The 13146-nt window shown below is 38.9% G+C and overlaps 2 protein-coding genes across 2 annotated transcripts; both read right to left on the bottom strand.

The window, feature by feature from the left end:
- LOC107624192 (cytochrome c-type biogenesis CcmH-like mitochondrial protein) lies at positions 255-3026 on the bottom strand. Its single transcript, XM_016326674.2, has 4 exons — positions 2740-3026; positions 1945-2133; positions 817-948; positions 255-699 (listed from the first exon to the last, which is right to left on the bottom strand). Exons 2-4 carry the CDS (start codon positions 2086-2088, stop codon positions 496-498), a joined length of 480 nt encoding a protein of 159 aa, XP_016182160.1. The 5' UTR covers positions 2089-2133; positions 2740-3026; the 3' UTR covers positions 255-495.
- LOC107623157 (probable galacturonosyltransferase 9) lies at positions 3590-6629 on the bottom strand. Its single transcript, XM_016325321.2, has 3 exons — positions 6138-6629; positions 4618-5835; positions 3590-4228 (listed from the first exon to the last, which is right to left on the bottom strand). Exons 1-3 carry the CDS (start codon positions 6288-6290, stop codon positions 3953-3955), a joined length of 1647 nt encoding a protein of 548 aa, XP_016180807.1. The 5' UTR covers positions 6291-6629; the 3' UTR covers positions 3590-3952.

The following is a 13146-nucleotide window of genomic DNA, read 5'->3' as shown; positions in this document are numbered from 1 at the left end:
AAGAATTAATTGCAAATTTTATAAAAATATAATGACCAACAAAATAATTAATTTTTTTTTTCATTCTATATATTTCTAAAAAATCTTTTCATTCGTTTCTTCTCCATTTCCTCTTTTACTCTTCTCTATATTTCTAATTTGTTATAGATCTGTTACACAAAGTTATTTATTTTTCAGAATATAATGTCTGATACTTTTACCTGATTTTATTTCAATAATATTAAAAACATAGAAAGCAAAGAACAAAAAAAAAGTGATACAATTCCCCTTATAACTTTTTTAATAATAAAACACTATTAAAATATTTGACAATACATCATAGTCTTTGTAAATGCCACTAATAACATTGTCTTGGAAATGAATTACCGATTCTACCTTAATAAATTACATCAAATTTTCTCTTCAACTTGATATTTTATTTCTTTCTATCCATAAAATTCACCAAGTTACCCAAGCAAGGATTAGAGCCATTACAGGAAGATATAATCAACGGGATCATTGACCTCGCCATCTCCGCCACCACGAAGAAGTTCTTGCTACCTGAGAAGGAGGCGGTGTAAGAACATCAAGCATGGTTTCCTTCTCCCTTGGAGTCAATGGAATGCCTCTAACAAGATTCAAAGCCATGATATGAACATTAGTCTTTTGTCTATGCTTACTGTAAGCCCATACCCCAGCAGCTGCACCTGCAAATAGCACCTGTTTGAAAGCAAACATTTCTGGACTCAGCACAAATTCAACTACATTATCGTGAAAAACTAAAAATTAAATCAAGAAGTTCAAGTGTTTTTCATCATCTGAAAATATTTTTCTTACCGGTGATAACCACAAAGCTGCTGTTTGCATATCAAACTTTGGTGCATAAAGTACAGTCTCGCCAAAATCATCCTCGAGTTTCTTGTAGATCTCCTTGTCAGACTTTCCGGACCGAATTTCATCTCGAATTAACTACAAAATAGTTCCAGTGTTTACATCATAGCACAACAATTTGTTTCCTAAGGCTTCTAGCAAGCATGTTTATTTTATATTATACAGCATAAATGTATGGAAGGACAATGATCTTCCGAAACATGTTACAGAAACAGTTATTTCAAACACGAGAAATCTCATAGGAAGCAGTCTGGTATACGCTGTTTGATTTCCTTAACTTCCCTTAGACAGTAGTTTGAATAATTGGCAAGGAAGGAAACAAAATTAAGGGGGATGAAAGGCTCTTGTGTATTTCGACACGAAGTTTCAAAATTGTTTATTTGCTTAAAGACGCTATTAAGCATACATGCATAGGGAAGTTTTTTTAAAATTAGAAACAAAGCCGAAATAAGAATTAAAAAGATTAACTATATCCATAACTCACAAATAGTGCATTCATAAGCAATATAGTCAAATTGAGCATTGATAACTCACCAGATGAGATAATATCATAACAATTAACAAAGTTTGGCCATTAGGCTTGTTTAGAGACATATTTTTAGTCTCCTGAAACCAAAAAATCATCTCAATCCTAATAATTCATGTTCCCTTTTTCTAATTATTTCAACTTTGGAGACTTTTAGAACTTAGAAGTTTGTTAGGATCACATTTCAATTAAATTTCTCAAGCAAAAGAGTACATGGGTTTATTTATACTGGTAGGGGAGCTGGGGAGGGAGAATCTTTGTAAACTAGATAACGTGGAACTTCTTATAATAGATAGAAAAACCAACTTATTCTATTACACATAACAAACAATGCAAACACAACTCATATCTGCTCCTGCACCATGATGTGTGTCTAATTCTATTGTTGTAATTCATTCATTCTGCGTTCATCAATAAACGGTATCTTTTTAACCAAATTCAAAATAAACTGTTTAGACTATAAAAGGACATTCAAATCAAATATTCTTTGAAAGAAGAAAAAAGTTGAAATGGTAAGGGACTTAGAAGAAACAATAGAGTAGAGGTACCTTTCTGAGCAGAATTGCAACGTCTGCTTGAGATTCTTCAATGGATTGACTCCCACACTCTGTACACCTTACATTGTGGCTGATGTTTCTTGCTCTCGCCTCTACTATTTGGTTCTTCTTCAGTGGATCCTCCTCACTCGCCATTCAAAGCTACCCGACAAAGCTAGTAATATTAATGTGAAAATGCAGCTGCAAAATCCGTTAAAACTTAGTAACCATACCCCATCTACTTAGTGTGTTAAATAGTTGCAATTCACTACTGCTAGCATATTGAGCTTTGCAATTCACTTTTATAAAGCCATATTTCGACCCGAGATGTTTTCGAAATGCCTCTCATTTACTGACAAACGGCATGAGTTTTTCCCAATATGGATCCTATTTCAATTGGAAGTAATGAGTTGATCCTTCATGCAAATATCAGAAAGTTCATCTTCTTCATTCAATTCACCCTTGTTTAAACCAAGGTTCTGAAACTGGACCATTCAGACTAGCAACAGCAACCATACCATACCAAATCAAATCAATAAGCTCATAACATAACATCATCATCATCATCATCATCAACAACAACAACAACAAAACTTTAACATACCAAATCAAGAATATCATAAGCCACAGCAGAAACAACAAATTAAATTAACAGAACTACAGAGGCAACATAAGAAAAAATTACAGAAACATTTGAAGGAAGTGACAATGGAATCCAAAATTCGCAAGGAGGGGACAAAAATTTCCAGAAGCAACTAGATTCGGTGGGAAAAACAGGAGAAAAAAAAAAACAAGAAGAATACTAACCAGTGAAGGGACGGCGCCAGCTGAAGAAAGAGAAGCGACGTATGGCGGAGTGACGAGATGCGACGGAGGGCGAAGTATAGGGACGCGGCGGCTGGAGGAGGGAGGGAAGAACGGCGGCGGCGGGAGACTGAGAAGAGGAATGGGAGAGTGAGGAGTGAGGAGAAAAAGTGGAGACTGGAGAGCTTGGAGGGCTAGGGTTCCGGTTTTACTGAACCGTTTTTCCGGTCTAACCAGTTTTCAGTTTGGACTTTGAAGGGTCCTGCCATCTGATTGAACCGACCGAGCTTTGGTTTCTGGTTTGACCAGAAGGTCCGGTTTGAGATGCATATGCCGTTGGAGTTTGTTTGATGCATTGAAAATTTCTTCATTGCCATGGTATGTGTGTGATCGGTTACATTACCTGAGGTGTAACTCTGTGATTACTCACGATAACTTGTAATTGAGGATCTTAATAATTAAATAGAAATAATATCAATGTCATTTTATAATCTATAATCTAATTGCTATACAAATCATGTTTTATCTCTCAACAAATGATAAACTCTAAATTATTTTAATTATTTTACTGGTATAATACATTTCTCATATTGACTTGAATATTAGAAAGCCTCTTACAGATTCCTCATCCAGTGAATAGTAGAAAAGTCCCTGTTAACTTCATATGGAATGAGCTATACACGACCAGTGTTATCAAAACACAAACAATAGTAAGTATTCTGTTGTGCTCTGTACTATCTTTTTATTTCTGTCATGAGATGGTTGACAACAATATCTAAATTCCAAGCCAAACCCAAAAAAAAAAAAAACATTATACAATTTTCACCAAAAAAAGAATATATGCCCAGAAACATGAAAAAGAACAGAATACAGTGGTATATAGATAAAACAGTAATATCTTCTAGTTAATCATAGTCATTACATTACCATCAGCAATTGAACAAATACTAAATATGCTCCAAACTATAGAAGAAAAGAGAGAAAGGGGGTGTGACTACGTGTACATTTTCCAATTCAAAATTATTGGTTACCATCTGAAAACTATCAACAACAAATTCTCAGACAGAATTCCCATTAGAATATAAACTTGATGACAACACAGAACTTCTCTGTGAAAAGGGTATATTTAACTTGATAACCCCAATACAATGAACACTTGGTTTCAAGTATATCATATAATAACAGCACCAATGCACTGTTGCAGTGTTGATCTCAATTACAGGCCAAAATTACACATCTGCACAAACTCCATGTCATTGTCAACATATTTAGTCCAGAGATTCTTGTATTGATTCAAAGCAATGTCGAGCCATGGTTTCATGTTTCCATTGTAATGGATGACAGCCGCATTGTTGATCTCGTCCATGCTGATACTAGGATTGTATCCTAGCCCTAGCACATGCCAGGATTTGTCCAATGACTTGGTTGTGGAGTAGAAGGTGATCAAACCAGGCGCAAGGGTCCCTGATTTCCATAAAGTTTGGTCCTCATTCTGATGACAGATTTAGACCAAAAAATTAAATACAATAGTCAGCACCACAGTTATAGTAACCTATTAGTATTGTACAATGTTGGACAAATACGAATACGAGTATTAAATGATGCACCGAAAAATACGGAAATTTTATAAAAGATAAAAATTAATCACAGGTTAAAGAAATTTAAGGCAGCATGCATATGTGACTAAAAGTGAAGTATTTGTGCATCATATGTATTGTATAAAGGGAAGCTCAAGCATTGTTCGGGGAATTTTTTCAGCTGAAAACATTAACCCATGTATTTGTCAAAGTATTGACATAGAATCCTATAGCAGCAAAAAGTAATAGCACATATTAGAGAAGTTAAAAGTTGCACAGATAACTAAAGGCAGAAGAAATTTACCATGCTTTGCCAGTGATGGTAATTATCCGTGCATTTTTCACGCCTCCAAGTATCAAGATTGAATATATTCACACCATAGGACCAAGCACAAGCTTTTGGATTGAAGTTATCCTTGATTGAAGGATGAGAGAAATTTAAGTAATGAGAGAATCGGTGGAAAGAGCCAAAACAGATCTCTACGGCACCATTCACCTTCCCATCCAAATCGATCTTCCACAAACCTGTCAAGTCTTTTTGAACCACAACATCATCATCCAAAAGTAAGATTTTATGCAATTTAGGGTACATCTCCGGCAAATAAAACCGAAGGTAATCCAACATGGACAGGTACTTATTGCTAGTTTTCATGTCATTTGTTGTGTTTTCAGCTTGATTAGACTTCTGCAAGTTTGCTAAGTCTCGCTGCTTCAACACAGGGACATATGATGAATTTAAGAAAGTGAATTCTTCTACGGCTTTCACCTCCAAATATGCTCCTCCTTCTACTGGCCTCATCTTAAACCACACCTTCATCGCCGCAACATTCATCCTGTTCGATACTACATGAAAAACATGCTTCCATGGCTCTGCTGCATTCTTCACCACCGATCTCACCACCACTGAGACAGCTATCACATTATCTGAAAATATTGCATAATGATACAAACTGGGATCTTCAAACTCCGGCTTAGGACCCTCATCCCGATATTTCTCCGGATTTGAAATCTGCTCTCCCATTAATCTCATTGCCAAACAATGCAAGCTCTTGGGAACCGATCTGGCAGATATCAAGCTGGCCAAGGCCCCATTCTTCTTGGCCTTGTTAAGCGACTCGTGAACCGCAAATATAGTATCCTTCAACTTCTGAATCTTCAACTGATTATCATAATTCTCCTTCGCCTCAACAATCATCATCCGTGCAATCTTCACTCTATCCTTAACCTCTTTCTCAAACTGCCTCAACACATCCTCATCAATAGGACCATCCGTATCAAACAGCGAAGCTCGGTATGTCGGCCTCAAGGAAATATCCGAGAAATTCTGCGCCAATTCATCGAACATCTTCAACTGCTTAGAAATGTCAAGCTTGAGCTTCCTTGCATAAGCAGCATAGGCATTCACTAGGGTTATGTGATCTCTAGCTTGCTGGTGTATCAAATCCACTCTGGTCCTAAGAGGGTCAGATTTCAATGCCAAAAACGTTCTATGCACATATGCATTACCAGTCGTGGGAAGAGTCTGTAACACAAAAATAAACAAAAGGAACACAAATTTTAAATCCTTACATCATGTAATTAACTTACCAATTCAACTACGCTGCACAGAAACCAATTCGAGTATTCAATACAACACACAAATACGGCAATTTCATGATTAAAAAAAAAAAATCAGTCACATATATAAGAACTTTCAGACAGCACTATATGAAGCAAATACAGTATTTGTACATCATAAAATGTCGATTATGCTTTTATATGATCAAAATCCTTTTTTTTTTGGTACACATAAAATCCAATGAAGAAAGCATAAGGGGAACTTACAGACTCATCAGGTGTTGTGGAGGGATTGGTGGTGAAGAGAACTGAAAGAGTTGCAACGAAGAGGAGAAAGAACATTGCAGAGATGAAGATCCGGAAGGAGAAGAAGCTTCGGAAGCTAGATCCACCTCTGGTTCCTCTCACCGCAACCGCCATTGGATCAGGAACAGAGCCCTCTTTGGATCTTGAGGTTTTATCAATCGAAGGAAAGGAGGCTTCTTATGCCGCAGAAAATTTTGTTAATTTCACTGTCAGTGTCAGATCCAAAGAAGAAGAAGAAGAAGAAGAAGAAGAAAAAGAATCTGCGTGAGTGTGTTAGAAGAATTCTTCTCAACTATTTCTGTTGAATTTTGGTAGCAAAATTAATTGCGGGGAATGGAAGTGTGTTATGTGATTTTGTGGAGTTAGTAATGATTATGAATGTGAATGTGTGTTGTGAGTGCTACTTCCAAAAACTGGGTATTTCACTTCCAAAATGTTTCATAATAAAAAAATTAATCAAAAACAAATAAATTTATTTTATTTAACATTTATTAATTATAATTAATAAATATTAAATAAAATAAATTTAGATTTTTTTTTTATCTTCCTGATATTATCCTTTTGACTTATGAATCTAAATCCTGGCTCAACCACATACCTTGTTAGAGATCATGGATTATTTCCTAATTTTGACTTTCCTATTTATTTATTTGGGACTTAGCTTTGGGGTTTATTTCTTCCATATTTCTTTAGTTAGTGCTATTACAAAAAATCAATTATTAATATTATTATTATTTATATATTATGCATATATACATCTAGTATAGTTTATTTAGTTATTTAAATTGCTTTTGGTGGTTTGATCCGGAACAATAAACCTTTGACGTTGATTCATCCGTGTCGGTGATAATAATAATCAATTATTTTCCAAAATCAAATTGGTTCCGTAGATTTGATGGCGCTGAGTGAGTGCCATAAGAACGGAAGATAAGTTGGGTTTAGACTTTAGACACTTTTTGTTCTTGGTTAAATACCTTGTAGGGTTTTTTTTTATTCCTGGTATCTCTTAGTCCGACAAATCAAAGATTAATCTACTGTGGTACTGAGTTCTATTTAAGAGTTTATCGTTAGTCAATGAAGTTGTTGCATATACAAAGCGCAATTTAAACTCTCGACACTTGTTTAAGCAGACTAATGAGCTAATCACTAAACCAAATCAATTTGGTTATATACCTTTTAGGTTTTTTTTTGGGGTCTTTTTTAGGCTTTTGTTAAAAAGAAGTATTACTATCTCTTTCTAAATATAAGGTTTGCTTGAAACAAAAAGGGAGGTAATTTATAAATATGATGTTGCAAGAATTTGGAGAAATAGTACTGTAGGTTGGGAGTTTGTGGAATCTGTTGGAGCGGCCGGGAGACTCTTGTTGATGTGGGATGACATGATGTTTCAGAGAAGTAATTGCTATAAAGGTGAGAGGTGGTTGTGCATTGAAGGAGTGTTAACAAAGAATAATTTTCATTGTGCTTACTGCTTGGTATATGGGGCGCATGGGAGGGATGAAAAGCGGGTGGTGTGGGAAGAGTTGAGTTATATTGCGGGCCTGTGCCAGATTCTTTTCTGCTTGCTGGGAACTTCAATGTGATTTTGCAAGTCGAGGATCGCAAAGAGGTGACGAGTTTGCCGGCATCAGCGGAAGAGTTTAAGGGTTGGGTCCAAGACATGCAATTGATAGATCTACTACTTACCGATAGGAAGTTCACGTGGTTCAGGGGTCGATCATGTAGTCGTATTGATAGGGTACTGGTTAATATTGAATGGGTTGAGGAGTTCCCTGACATTCGATTAAAGGGTGGCCCAAGGGGATTGTCAGATCACTGCCCGTTGATTGTGGAGGATACGAGAGTAAGAGGGGGCCCTCGACCTTTCAGAAGTCTAGATTCCTGGTTTACGCATGAAGGCTTTCTGAGAAAGGTCAAAGATGAATGGAGAAAATTGGGAGATGCGCCGTTCATTGGTAAACTGAAGGCCTTGACGGTACCTTTGCGGCAATGGCACAAGAATAACTTTAGTGATATGAAAAACAGACTGATGAGGTTTGAGGATGAGATCAAGAAACTTGACAATTAGGTTAGTGATGGGATCTATGATAGTACGACGGAGGCTCGAAGGAAGGCGTTGGTGAGCTTTTGTGAAAAGTGGTACTTTAGGAAGGAAATCCACTGGAAGCAGCTATCTCGGTCAAAACATGCTAGGGACATGGACAAGAATACCAGATACTTTCATACCATTGCCTCGGCTAGAAGGTAGAATAACAAGATTGATGCTCTGATGATTCATGGACGGCTTGTGCGGAATCAGGCAAGAATAAGGCATGCAATTACGGGGTTCTACAAGGAGTTGTATCGCCAGGAGTATGCTCCGAGGATTGGTGTTCGGGATGGGTTGGTGAAGCAAATTGATAGAGCTGAGGCTGAAGCCTTGGAGGTGTTGCCGTCTGCGGAGGAGATCAGAGAAGCAGTATGGGATTGTGAATCTTCTAAGGCCCCAGGTAGTGATAGGTACAATATGAACTTCATCAAGAAATGCTGGAAAGAGATTGGTCAGGAGTTCACTGCAACGGTGATGGAGTTCTTCCAAAGAGCTGAGTTACCATCTGATGTGAATATAACATGGGTGATGCTGGCCCCAAAATTTGTGGGTGCTAAGGAGATCAAGGACTTTCGGCCGATTAGTATGGTGGGATGTGTGTATAAGGTGATTTCAAAGGTTTTGGTGAGAAGGATGAGATCAGTTATGCCGGGCTTGGTAGGAGAGACTCAGACTGCATTTGTGAAGGGTAGAAAAATTCATGACGGTGCACTCATCGCCTGTGAGACGGTCCATTGGCTCAAGGCGCGGAGAAACAAAGCGACAATTATCAAGCTGGATTTTCAAAAAGCTCATGATAGAGTTAGATGGAGTTTTGTGGATATTGTGTTATAGAAAATGGGTTTTGGACAGAGATGGAGGAATTGGGTAAAGGAGTGTGTCAATACGGCCACTATGTCAGTCCTGGTTAATGGATCACCATCCAAGCCGTTCAACATGGAGAGGGGACTCAGACAAGGAGATCCTCTTTCTCCACTTCTGTTTGTGCTTGTGGTCGATGTGTTGCATCGGATGTTGGGGGAAGCCATCAAGAACGGGCGCATTGATCCACTACTGGTCGGAGGTGAGCATATAGAATTGTCGCACCTACAATTTGCAGACGATACGATCTTGTTTTGTCCCCCAAAAACAGAGACAGTTGTGAATTATAAGAGACTGTTGTGGTGTTTTGAGTTGATGTCAGGGCTGAGAATCAATTTTGATAAGTCGAATATGATATCTGTGAACTGCAAGTAGGAATGGGTAGATCATGCATCTGGCCTACTGGGGTGTAAGCAAGCTGTCTTACCGGTTAGGTACCTCGGGATTTCTTTAGGTGCAAATCCGCGGCTGGTGAAGACTTGGAAACCAATCATAGATAAGGTGAAGAGAAGCTCAGCCTATGGAAAGCTAAGATTCTAAACAAAGCAGGTAAGCATGTCCTCATTAAATCGGTGCTGAATAGCCTACCGATATATTACCTAAGTCTGTACAAGATGCCAAAGGCGGTTGCGGAAAAGCTGATTGCTTTGCAAAGGAGATTTATGTGGTGTAAGGAGGACGGTAATGATGGTATCCCATTAGTTAAGTGGGAGATGGTTCAAGCACCGAAAAAGGCTGGGGGCCTGGGGGTTGGGGATGCAATGCTACGAAACACAACGCTCTTGTTTAAGTGGTGGTGGCGATTTTCAAAAGAGGATTGTCCCTTGTAGAAGAAGATTGTGTGTTCGTGTAACAATTTGAACCCTGATGTAATGCTAGTAAATCAGCAGTTACCGGTTAAAAAGGGTTTTGGAAAGACATCTGTCAGTTAAATATAAAAGAACAAAGGATAAAAGAGAAAATGGTTACTGGTTTGGCGATGGAAGTAGGGAATGGAAGGAGCACCCTGTTTTGGGGAGATAACTGGTTGCAAGGAGGGCCGCTGAAAGCGACTTTTCTAAGACTCTTCTCTATTTCAAACCAACAAGGATCTATGATAGGGGATTGTAGGTTTTGGGATGGGTTTGAGTGGATATGAAATTTCCAGTGGAGAAGAGAGTTATTCCAATGGGAGCTGGAACTTGTCCACCAGCTTCATGAGAGGCTACGGTTAGTGAAGTTATCAAATGGTAGAGAGGATAATGTGGTTTGGAAGTTTGATAGCAAAGGTATTTTTTTTACTAACTCTTTCATGCAGGTCCTACAATCGGAGATTCTATCAGACGAGATAACGAGCTATAGTTTCACAAGTTCAATTTGGAGAGGATTGGTGCCGCCGAGAGTTGAGCTTTTTGGTTGGTTTGTGCTTGTTGGTAGAGTTAATACCAAAGAGAGGTTGAGTCGGTTAGGCGTTATTATTCACACTGACAATATTTGTGTACTATGTAAGAAGGAGATAGAATCTGTCCAGCATTTATTTCTTCTATGTGAACTGACATGGCAGGTGTGGTGCAGTTGGTTGAGGTCTTTTGGTAGAGATTGGATTATTCCTGGAACCATAAGACAATTGTTTGAGAGTTGGACTGGTGTGCACAAACAAAAACAGGAGCAGAAGATGTGGCTAACTGGGTTCTTTGCAGTGATTTGGAACATCTGGTTGGAACGTAATGCTAGGATTTTCAATAATAAGGAAGCGGGTGTTGAGATCATACAAAGGAGGACGTTTTTGAGCTACAAGAAATGGACTGGCAATGATCTTTTTAGTTGTTAATGACAATGCCAGAGATCACAGAAAATTTATGAATTTGTTTGCTGTACTGTGATGTCTAGTCTGTTTGCTCCACTCTAATGTGTTGAGCTTCCTTTATTTCAAAAAACCTATCTCTTTTTTGGCACGGGATTATTAAATTGATCCATTGTAACTTGTAAGCAACTGAGATTGCGCTCAACATTTTCAAGTTTATATTTCGGCCCTTTTCAACTTCAATAGTCCCAAGCTTGGACTTTGGGAATTTATAATTATGTTTGCAAACTTGGGCTAGAGCCCAATGGGTTACCACTTCAAAACGGAACACAATTTGGCAATATAATGACCAAAAAGACAAAAAACATAAGACAAAAAAAAAAACATATGGCAACATTGGATGTGACTATGCGAGGACCAAAATTGCAGCCTATTGGGTAAAAAACCCTACTCACTCTCCTGGTCCGAGTACATAATGACCAATAAGAGTTGGTACTCCAGACCAGAAAAAAAATAACTAAGAGTTGATACTCAACTGGGTTGATATCTCACGGTAACAATCAATTATTTTATAATACGTGACATTAATATATTATATCTTTGTGCCACGTAGCACCTAATACTTAATATAACATATCATCATTTTTTTTTTTTGAATTAAAGGGAGCTCAACACAATAGAGTGGAGCAGGTACAATGCCACATGGTTCATGAAAACATAAATTACAAACAAACCTTATTAACTTCGACATTATGTCAACAACCAAAGGGTTCACCGCCAATCCATTCCTCTGCAGACGCAAATGACTTGTTTATAATTTCCCGCATACTTGAGCTGTGATTTCGAAACAGCCTGCTATTCCTTTCTAACCAGATTGTCCAGATAACAGCAAAGAATCCAAGGAACCACCTCTTTCTCTCCACCTTCCATATTGCCATGTTTATCCAGCTTTCGAAGTGCTCCTTAAGATTACCGGGAGGGCACCAACTCCTACCAAACGCATGCAGCCAAGCACACCACACCTGCCAGGTGATATCACAGCCAAGAAACAAATGGAACACAGTTTCCTCAGACTTGGAGCACAGCACACACAGCGTATCATGCTGATCAATAACACGTAGTCTACGCAACCGGTTCTTAGTGTTCACCCTTCCAATCAACACAAACCAAGACAAGAGCTCGATCCTTGGAGGGACGAACCCTTTCCAAATGGCCCGCGTGAAACTATAACTTGTAACTTCAGCCGGAAGGGCTTCCGCTTGCATCATCTGTGTAAAAGAGTTCGTTGAATAGACACCTGTGTTATCAAATTTCCAAATCACCGTATCCTCTCTTTCATTTGTAGGCTTAGCTGACTGTAATGTCTCATGAAGTTGTCCTACCAGATCCAACTCCCACTGAAACAACTCTTTTCTCCACTGAAAGCTCCAAATCCAGTCCAAGCCATCCCAAAACCCACAATCTCCTACATAGGCGCCGGTAAGGGCTGAAACCGAGAAAAGTCTAGGAAACTTATCTTTCAACGTCCCGTTAGGCATCCAGCTGTCCTCCCAAAAGCGGATCGTTCTGCCATTCCCAAGCACCCTGGACAAACCACTTATCATCTTTTCTCGCAGTCGCGGCTCACAGACCTGAAGCTGACAGATATCCTTCCAAGGACCTCCTCGGATGGGCACAGGCTGGTCACGCAGCATTACCGCAGGATCCATATTGGTACATGAGCAGACCACCTTCTTCCACAGTGGACAATCTTCTCTTGAGAACCTCCACCACCACTTGAATAGCAACGCAGAATTTCGAATAACTGCATCCCCAACTCCCAGTCCACCTGCTTTCTTTGGAGCCATAATAACTTCCCATTTTACAAGGGGTAACCCTTGCCTCCCCCCATCTGAACTCCACAAGAACTGTCGTTGTAATGAAATCAGCTTCTCAGCCACTGCCTTTGGCATCTTGTATAAGCTGAGGTAGTAAATAGGGAGGCTACTAAGCACCGACTTAATTAGGACCAACTTGCCTGCCTTGTTCAGAGTCTTCGCTTTCCACAAACTCAGCTTCCCCTCAACCTTGTCAATTACTGGTTTCCACGTCTTCAACCTTTTCGGATTTGCACCCAAGGGAATGCCCAGATATCTGATCGGTAGAGACGCCTCTGTACATCCCAATAACTTACACATCCTGCTGACCCACAGCCCATCACAGTTGACAGGAATAATGTTGGACTTCTCAAAATTTAT

The sequence above is a fragment of the Arachis ipaensis genome, chromosome B10 (genome assembly GCF_000816755.2).
Source record: "Arachis ipaensis cultivar K30076 chromosome B10, Araip1.1, whole genome shotgun sequence".
In the NCBI taxonomy this organism is placed as follows: Eukaryota; Viridiplantae; Streptophyta; class Magnoliopsida; order Fabales; family Fabaceae; genus Arachis; species Arachis ipaensis.
The sequence above is the reverse complement of the archived record's forward strand: the minus strand, read 5'-3'. Positions and strand labels throughout refer to the sequence as shown.

Coding starts and splice junctions, on each gene's coding strand:
- LOC107623157 (XM_016325321.2), bottom strand. CDS start 6,290: ATGGCGGTTGCGGTGAGAGGAACCAGAGGTGGATCTAGCTTCCGAAGC. Junction 5,836..6,137: donor CCACAACACCTGATGAGTCT/GTAAGTTCCCCT, acceptor TTTGTGTTACAG/ACTCTTCCCACGACTGGTAA. Junction 4,229..4,617: donor ACCATCACTGGCAAAGCATG/GTAAATTTCTTC, acceptor ATCTGTCATCAG/AATGAGGACCAAACTTTATG.
- LOC107624192 (XM_016326674.2), bottom strand. CDS start 2,088: ATGGCGAGTGAGGAGGATCCACTGAAGAAGAACCAAATAGTAGAGGCG. Junction 949..1,944: donor TTGCAATTCTGCTCAGAAAG/GTACCTCTACTC, acceptor ACTATTTTGTAG/TTAATTCGAGATGAAATTCG. Junction 700..816: donor CAGCTTTGTGGTTATCACCG/GTAAGAAAAATA, acceptor GCTTTCAAACAG/GTGCTATTTGCAGGTGCAGC.